This window comes from Cavia porcellus, unplaced genomic scaffold, assembly GCF_034190915.1.
Source record: "Cavia porcellus strain 051 isolate PalLab524CR breed Dunkin Hartley unplaced genomic scaffold, mCavPor4.1 scaffold_11, whole genome shotgun sequence".
Taxonomy (NCBI): domain Eukaryota; kingdom Metazoa; phylum Chordata; class Mammalia; order Rodentia; family Caviidae; genus Cavia; species Cavia porcellus.
In genome coordinates, this window is record NW_026947494.1 from 76,220,493 (window position 1) to 76,230,341 (window position 9,849).

Below are 9,849 nucleotides of genomic sequence, written 5' to 3' on the forward strand. Positions count from 1 at the left end.
TGCTCTAGGGGGATATTTTAGATCCGAACCGCAGAACCTATTTACCTACCTATCTATGGAGTAGAAGCACACACATATATTTCTATGGATGCTGTAAACACATTACTATAATGGTAGACATTTTTGGTTGCAGATTTTCAATACACATTAATAGTTGTGAAGTATATTCTTTGTGGGTGCTTAGGAGTGTGGCACAAACTAGATGACTTGGGGTCAAAACTTAAATTGTTGGCGTCAAAGTTAATTTGTATAGATAATAGTGATGAAAAAGTACTTAGTGAAAGAAAGACAGAAAGGTAAAGAAGACCAGAAATAATTCAGAAAACTGGCTAGAGTCTGGAGATCCTTCAGAATGTGTTTCTAAAAATAAGGTCATATGGTGTGGTGGTAAAAATGCTTACACTGAGGCATTAACCCTGATCAACTCCTCCACCTTGTGCAAGTGATTTAATCCCTTTGCATTTCATATCCCTCATCAGAAATGAATGTTGATGATTGTCGTAATACTTGGCTTATGTTTGTTTGGAGACTCATGTGAGATTCTCCCAGTAAAGCTCCCAGCACTGTGCTTGGTATGTAGACCTTATGATGGACACCTAGATAATTTTGCCAGTTCCATGTGCTGTAGTTCGGGTCTTGCATATCCCCAGAGGCCCATGTGAGAGCTTGGCCACCGTGTTGGTCCTTCAAGAGAGATGTGAAGAACTTTGAGAGTGGGACCTGGTGGAGGCTGTCAGGCCACTGGGGGCAGGAGTTCCCTGGAAGGGAGCCTGGGACTGTGCTCTTTTCTGTTTTGCTTCCTGGTGGTGGAAGGAGCAGCTTTGCTCTACCCCATACTCCCTGCTTTTGCCCTCTGGCACCCCTACCAGAAGCCTTAAAGGCAATGGATTTTCTTGACCATGGATTAGAACCTCTGAATGCTAACTTAAAGCCCCTCTTTTGGACACCTGTTCCTTGACTTCCTTTAGAATTGTACTTCAGCTGAGAATCACATGCTTTCTTCCATTGCCATTCGATGACCTTTTCAAATTTCACAGAGTTCTTTTTCCTTTCATTTGTTAAGCAGGTTTTTTCTTTAGCCTGAAGACTTTGTGAGCCAGTTTCAGTAATTTTGTGTTCTTGTCTTTCTAAAATATGTTGTGACTTTGCTTAGGGGAAAAATGTGTCTTGGTCAGTATCAGAATTCCATTCATTAGTTTACAGCAAGTCAACGATTTTTCGGCTCCAGACTGTGAGTCAATTCATTTACAAACTTCATTTTTTCCATGAACAGTTTGAGAGCTAACTTTGTTTTGGAGGTCATTTTGTAAGGAAAGGAACGGAATGGAAGTGAAAGGAATTAAGATGTATTATGTTCATGTACCAGCTCCACACACAGTGAAAACACGTACTACCCACATGTACTAATAAACTAGAATAACAGTGAAAGAAACTAAGTCTCCCTGCACATGTGACTGGTTCCAGAAATTCAGGAAGAACAGCGGACCAGCCTTGGGTGGCTCCCTGGCCAGTCCCAGTTGCTTCACAGCTAAGCCTTGCAGATTCACGGTGAGTCAAACCCAAGAAAGATGAAACTTTTTAAGCTTTGGCCACTCCAGAAACTTTGTTCAAGCTGCAGCTGCAAGAGTTTCAAAGTAAAATATAGTCAGTTTATCTATACTTTTATTTGCTTATTTGCATATTCATTTTATGTAAGAATAAAAGTAGTATAATTTTGCTGTACTCCGACTATTCCTTTCATCAGATCCTGGTGAGAGGGCTCCTTTCCTGCATTACAGAAGCCAGCCCGTCTGGCAGCTGAGTGCAGAAAGCAACTAGTGATAAGGTCTCCAGAAAACAGAACAGGGAGGCATCTTTAATCTCAAAAACCTCAAATCTGAAGTGCTCCAAAATAACAAATTTTTGAAAAATGACACAATATTATAAGCAGAAAAATTCCACATCATGAAATTTTGTTTCATGTACCAAATTATTTAAAATATTATATAAAATGACTTTTAGGCTATGTGTATAAGGTATACATGAAATACAAATAAATTTCATATTGAGCCTTGAGTCCCATCCCCAAGATATTTTATTATGTATGTACAAACTTTTCCAGATCTCCCCCTGCAAAAAAATCCAAAATAGTTCTGGTCCCAAGCATTTTGGATAAAGTCTATACAAACTATACGTGTACATATACTGTATATTTGAAGGAACAATTTTATGTGATTGTGCAGCCTGGTAAATATGAAAATAAAATATGCAGGTGGGCTAGAGATTCAGGTAAGAGTTGAAGGCAGACTTATTTTTTATTTTGGGGACTTTAGGTTTTTATTTTTTTGTAGTACCAGACTTTGAATCCAGGGCCTTTGCATTCAGCTACAGCCTCAGCCCTTTATTTATTGATAAATTCATACCAAGTCACTTAGTTGCTTAGATTGCACCCAAACTTGTGATCCTTTAGGCTCAGCTTCTCAGATGCTGGATTATAGGTGTAGTCCACTGCACTTGGCTTACTCTTTGCAAATAAAACCTTCCACAGGTTGGGTGAGGTTCACCCACACTGTGGAGGTTACTCTGCTTTCCTGATTCAAATGTCTGTCACATCTAAAAGTTACTTTCAGAGCCACATCTTAACTGGTGTTTGACCAAACAGTTGGGGTCTGTAGTCTAACCATTTATTGCATGAAATTAGCTGCCACAATGCCCTGCATTCCCTCTGTCACAAGTCCCTGAGCCAGGCTTTGGCTCTAGCTACTGTCCCAAGAACCGGGGGCTGCAGGGACTTCATGCAGTTATGACTTCTGGTAACAGGTCCAGAGCCGGGTACGGAGGATGTAACTAGGAACCCAGCTGCAACAGGATAATTTTGAACTTTTTCTTGACCCCTGCTTTCCAGGCCCTAAGAGATACTTTTGGATATCCCCAAATCCTCTCCTAAATTCCATCAGATTTAGCCAAAGTTTATTTCCATAATTTTAAACTAATTTAGGAGATCATAAGAAAGTGGGTCTAGAAACTGCTTGTGAGACATTTAACTTACTTATTGGCAAGAGAGGCACTTCAGCAATGGAGGAACAAAATGGAAAGGAAACCTGGGCAAACCATACTAGAGTAGAAAGGTCAACAGACAGATAGACCCGGTACCAAGAAGCACTTTATGATTAAAATATAATGGCAAGAATCCAGTGCCTGATTTCCAATCCATGCTAGTACTACACATCCTCTTGGCTTCTTCTTGATTCAGGAAAGACTACCTCCTATGCTGACAGTAAATATTGTACACATTTCATCAAGAGTAGAAAGGTGACTCCAACATGTAGGATCTCTGTGCAATGCTGGCTTCTGCACAAAGCAGAGGTTATTTCTGGCTAAAACATTGAGAGAGAGAGAGAGAGAGACAGAGAGAGAGAGAGACAGAGAGAGAGAGAGAGACAGAGAGAGACAGAGAGAGACAGAGACAGAGACAGAGAGAGAGGAGAGAGAGGAGTGTCTTTTAAAATAGCTCAGTTGGGTATTTCCAATGCCCTTGAAGTACACTAGATAATTTGTTCTCTTTTCAGACATATATTTTTTTAGTTAATAGTGCTTTAGCTCCTTATATTCAAACATTTGTGTGGCCCCAGTATACTATAAGACATTTTATTTTTTGTGAGTTTACTAGAATTTTCAATGTAAGTCCTTCAGATGCTAATAGGAGTGCCTTGGGAGGCAACAGTAATAGAATATTTGTCACACTCCAGGTGGCTTGGCAACTTTATATTTGCATGTAATTATAAAATATATTGTATTTGTTCTTCCTTCCTGATTGCTACAGCCAAATTTATTTTCCACTTAAGGAGTCAACCATAGAAAGGGCCAGATCCACAGGCCTATGGGAGTCTATAGTTATGCGTTAGCATGTCACATTACTGCCTGAGCTTGGTGGATGAATTTCATTCCTTGTATAGAATTGAAAACTGACTTAGGAAGAATGCAGTTGAAACTAATCTCAAGAAACAAATATAGTGAGAGACAATTACATGAAGCTTCTTTAAATCAGCAAAAAAGTAGAATTTAAAGGTAGTATACCAACAGGGAATTCTTGACCACAGATGACTGGGCCAGAGGAAGGAATTTGAACCTGTTACTATTGCAGGGGGAGGAAGAAGTGTAACAGCCCTTTCTGGCCATGATGAGGGTTCAGGTGAGCTCAGTGACTATCACTGTGGTGGCTCCATCTCAGCTGATGGGAAAAGGCAGCGAGTTGTGCTTCCATTGAACAGAGATGGTGAAGAAAGTAGGGGGCAGGAGAAAGAGGGTAGAGAGCCCCAGAAGCATGGGTGAAATGAACTAGATAAAGAAGGAAATGTAGCTGGTAGGATTCTTCAGCTGGATTATGTTAAAGGGGCTAGCAACTTGGGGTTGGAACGCGTTAAACAAAAATAGTGTGGTGGAAGCAATGGCATGAATACCTGGAGGTGAAGTCCACAGGGATAGAGGGAAGGATGTTTCATTGTGCATTTTCATAGGGAGAAACTACCAGGGGTGGCAATTCTGAGTGGATATGAAAATGAGCAGGGAGTGGGGAGCAGGAAGACAGCGCTGAGAAGCCAGTGGGTGGGACAGCTGCCATGGTATGCTTCCAACACCAGGATGAAGAGTGGACAAGGTAAAGAGAAAGTTCTTTGGAGTAGAAACAGGAGGTGGTTTAGCTGAGTTGAAGGATTCTAAAAGATACAAGGCTTTTCACTCAGAGTGGGGGAGTCCCAGTCTGGGAGAAGAATGACAGGGAACAGCCAGGCACATCTCAGCCCTGAGCTCTATGGGCTTTGGAGTACAAGCAGGAACAATCCTGGAAGCATGAGTTTCAGTGGAAAAGCAGTGGATGGGAGAAAAATGGACAATGGATTCCACTGGATACATTTGTTGTGGAACAGGGACTCAGTGGAAAGATCTTGGAAAGACAGGAGCAAAGGAATATCGAATTAGGAATAGGGAATTCAGGACTTCTGAAAATGAAAGAATGTATGCTCAGGAAATCTGGCAAAAATCATAAAAATTGGTTAATTTTATGTTAAATTGACTAGCCCATAATATACAGTTTTGGGCCAATGTATTCATTTCAATACAACTAAGATTTAAATCAATAGCATTTGAGGAATACAGGTAACCCTCCATAATGTGAGCAGGCTTCATTCATTCAAAGACCTTAAGAGAAGGCAGAGATCTAAAAAGGAGGTAATTCTACCGTTAGATGGCTTTCAGACTGGAACTGCCCATTGACTCTCCAACCTGCTGACCTGCCCAGAAGATTTAGGACTGCAGATCTCAAATTACATGAGCTGTTTTCTTGAAATCTCTTTCTCAGTCTGTGCATTGTGTTGGTTCTGATTCTTTGGAGCAGCCTAATGAATGTACATGCTTACTAATTTTTAGTCATTTTTTTACAAGTGCTTTGTATGACTATCTCATCTTCCCTTCATAGGTTTGGGAACTTCAGGGATTGATGGTGAGATCATGGGCCTTTTTGGAAGAAACTAACAATAGCTCAGATGCGTTCCTCATCAGGGCTTAAGGAACACAGACTAATTAGAAGTGTCCAAATCCCTTGGGTGGAATTAGATACTGCACTCTATTACATACATCTCTAGGGTAATAATCATTTTTATGACAATATTGGATTCTTGCCTCTGGAAATAGGAGAATGTCTCCTAGCATTAGAAGGAACTTAATGACCTAAAATGAAAATTGAAAGTCCAGGTAAAGATTCTGTTAGAAATTACTGATTCTAGGGACAGTTAATAAGCAGTTAAAGCAGATTATTATACTATGTGCACACATCTAAACATGACAGGTTGAAATGTGTGTCTATAGCCATAATAAAGGGCTGATTTCCACACATCAAGCAAAAGAAGTCCAGTTGCTCTTTTAGAAGAGATTATTAATTCATTAACATATATTATTTGGAAATAGAAAGCAAATCTTGTTGATTTACATTTTTAACTCTTATGTCAATTTTTTTCAGCTTAAAGCAACATTTAATATCCTTTATAAGATATTATAAGGACAAGTTCAAGAGGAAAACTTGCTTTTTTGAATGCAGCTGTGCTCACAAGTCTACAGAAACTGTTCTCCCACAGTGGGTTTAGCCAGTCAGAGCAGCGTCACTCTGGCTGCCTGAAGGTTTCCCTGGAGATACTGCAGCGCTTCTGCATGGAGACCTGTGCTCACCATGGAGGGAACCCTTCCTGGACAGGCAGTAGACAATTTGTGAAGTGACTGTGCCAGATGAATTTTGGGGTTGTTCACCATTTGACTTACGGGGTCATGCTCTTTTTTGCCAGCAAATGCCAGCAGTGAGAATGCTGTCTGATACTCCGGTGTATCTTCTATGTCAATAAAATGCTCTTCATCTGGAATGGTGTCATCTTCAGGTAACTCAAAAAGGCCAATCAGAGACTGTAATAAAGGAGTCCACAGCTTGGTGTATTCGATGTCCATCATTGGCGGACATTCTGTGAGTAACTTTGTTATGCCAACTGCACAGATCTTTTTCTCCACATTTCCAGATACTTTCTGAATTTCAGGAATAATGATTTTTTCCAAAACCATTTCAAACATTTTGGGTTGTATACCATCAAATATTTCTTGTAATGCTAGGGCTCCATAGTTTATGCAATACAAATTAATAAAGACTAAGAAACTCTTGATAAACTTTGTAGTTTTAGAATTCTGAAGTCTTTGGAATAGTAGAAGGAAAATTTGCTTTCTGTACTGGTCAACTGATTCAGGAGGCATGTGTTCTATTATACTGTTCAGAAGATAAAAGCTTTGGTGGTCATTTGCTTTGGATGCAATTAGCTTCTGAAGACACCCAGTAAACCAGGAATTCTGTCAACTGCAGCGCTTGCTGTTGTGTTAGAACTGCGTTCTAAGAATGCTTGAAGCAGCCTCACTAAAGCAGGGATATTTCCTGTCCTTTCCCAAAGCACTGGCTGGAGGAGATGAAGAAATAAGGCCATGTAAGATGACGGGATATCATTTTTGTGTGTTTCCAGAAGCAAAGACATCACTTGAAAGACGTATAGAATAAACTCTTGTACATCATTTTGTAAGATTTCAGTAAACACCAGAAACAAAGCCTCCTCAAAGTTTACCACAGCAGCAGAGTTAGCTTTGCAAGTTATTCTGATGGATAAGCATATTGCTTCAAACATGTAGTGATTGAAGTGAGGTTTTCTTGGGTTCTTACTAACAGCCAATAGCTTCCGTGTAAGATGCGTGATGAGAGGAGGGATGTAGGGGACGATAGCTTCTTGTAGGAGGGAGAAACTTCTCATGATAGCTTTCATAATATATTCATTTTCTGAAGAGCCAGGAAGTGTGAGAGCTTTGAAAAGGTTTGTTAGCAGAATCTCAACAAACGGTGTGATTTCTGCAGCTGTAAAAGGAGTGGCGTTGTTAGGCTCCCTCATAGTAAACAACCATTCAACAGCATGTGCCGCCTAAGTACGAACGACGATACTTTCAGCTTGAAGACGATTAATCAAGAGAGGAACAGAGACCAAAAGATGCTCTTTTGGTACTTGATTCCTAAAAATCATAATATATTTGATGCCATCAGCTTTAAGGACAGGAAATTCATTCACATTAGGTGATTTTAAATCAGGAAGGACGTGATTCATAAAGAACTCCGTCAGGTTTACAAGTTCATTAGCTTGTGTAATTCCATGCTTCTGTGTTTGGGCCTTTGATGCCAAAGATGTCACTAGGTAAATGGCTGCATCTTTATGTTTCCAGTTGACAGATGGATTTTTTGCATATTCTTGAGGCATAGAGTTAACATAACCAGAGAAGATTCCTGTCACGGGTCCCTCAAAAAACTTGCACAATCCTCGTACCATATCACAAGCAGCCCTGCGTCTTGTATCAATATCTGATCCTTCCAAATCTCTTCTTATGTACTCCTCAGAATTATCTTCAAATACCTCTTCATCAGCAGTTCTGAATTCCGTGTTAGGCACAAGAACCTTTTCACAGATACTTGTCAGCGTGCTCTGGTCCTCAAACAGATTCTTATAGTGAGGCCTCTCACAAACTGAAGCCAGAAACTGAATTGCATTACTTACCAACAAATCATATCTAACCTCTTGACCTGTTGTAACTAACAGATTCCAGATGGCTGTGACAAAGCGAGGCAGGTACTGCTGAAACTCTTCATCATACTTTTGAGCATAGAGTGCAGCATTATCACAAATCTGAGATTTTAAGAGCTCCAATAGCCCAGCTTCCTCTTCATCATCAGTTTGTAGAAGCTTATTATCCAGTGTCAAGAGGGTATGAAAATTGTTCATCCAAGTTTCCATATTATCTTCAAAAGACTCAGGGAGATCCTGAAAGTTTAAACTGTAGAACAATTTTGAGATCAGAATCAAGGAAGAAAAAAAGAATCCTCAGGGCGGAAGCATCATTTGCATGGGTACTACACAGTTCGATAGTGGCCTTAAATAGATTCGTCAAAGGCAAAGCAAAGGCATCCAGGAAAAGTTTAATTTCGGTCCATAACTCATTTGACTTAAATTCATGACGATGTCTTTTAAATAATGAATGTGCTGTATGAAGGACTCCATTAATAACATGGAAATCTCCACTCTGAAAGCGATTCACCATTTCTGTCAGTGAGTCAGGCCATTTCTGAGGGAAATCTTCTCTGCCAATAATGCTAATAGCATCATTTAACTGCTTCTGAATTTGCTCTGGGCTACTAAGCATCAAATGCACTATGTTGGCTTTAATGGCTACTCGATCAGCTTCACAAATTTTGTTGGGTTCATCTTTAATAATTCTCCAGTTTCTTTTAATATAGTTCGTGAATGTTACTGAAGCACACACTTTGATGACATTATCCTGGGACTTCTCTAGTAATGTTAAAAGTAACAGTGGATAATTCTGATTTCCTTCTACAGATTCAAGAAATTTTTCAGCTGGACGTCTGATGGCAGGATCAGGATCAAGGTTTTTTCCAAATATTCTGTTAGTGTTTGCAAATTTGCATCACTAAGCTCCATTGCTATAAACTCCTTGTGGGGATACAGGAACGGAAGAGGGAATCCTGGCCGCACACTGTAGCAAGCAGTACCCTCTCCTACCACTGCTCCGCCTCACATTCAAACCCAGGCCTCTTATGTCAATTTTAATTGGCAGGTAAGAGCTGCCTGGAGTATAGTGTGAACTGTGCCTTTGAAGTTAGGACTGCTCATTTGGAGAGAGAGACAGAGAGAGACAGACACACACACACACACACACACACACACACACACACACACACACACACACAGAGAGAGAGAGAGAGAGAGAGAGAGAGAGACAGAGACAGACAGAGAGACAGAGACAGAGAGACAGAGACAGAGAGAGACAGAGAGAGACAGAGAGAGACACACAGAGAGAGAAACACTTGTGCACCTACATGTTCAGGGACAGTGGGTTAGATATTGAGGATAGGGTGACAAATGAGATCTTCCTCATTCCTCCTCTCAGAGAATTGAGAAGCAAGGAACACAACTACTTGAGTAATTGAAATAGAGGTGGCAATGCTACTATGTGAGGACAGGTAGGGTGCAGAGGAACCATTCCACTTGGCCTGGGGGATCTCGGACAGTTTCCTTTAGGAAACAAAGACTGAGTTTTGTGAGGGCGGGAAGGAAATAGGCAGGTGATGTTTGCCCTAGCATGAGAGGGACAGGTATATTGTATTTTATTCCCATTAGAGATAGGCCTCTAAGCACTTAGACATATTTTCAAGAGGAGGAATATGATTTTGTGGTGTCTTTTAATGATTTTCTGTCCTGAGAATTGAATCCAGGACCTCATGCATACTAGGCA

General features: G+C 40.4%; 1 protein-coding gene across 1 annotated transcript; it reads right to left on the bottom strand.

Moving 5' to 3' along the window:
• Positions 1–6,120: 6,120 nt before the first annotated feature.
• On the bottom strand, positions 6,121–9,141 carry LOC100722882 (exportin-2-like). Its single transcript, XM_063258505.1, is given in 4 exon segments — positions 6,121–6,833; positions 6,836–8,411; positions 8,413–8,981; positions 8,984–9,141. Coding segments are annotated over 4 exon segments (2,910 nt in total). The 5' UTR covers positions 9,036–9,141.
• Positions 9,142–9,849: the final 708 nt, after the last annotated feature.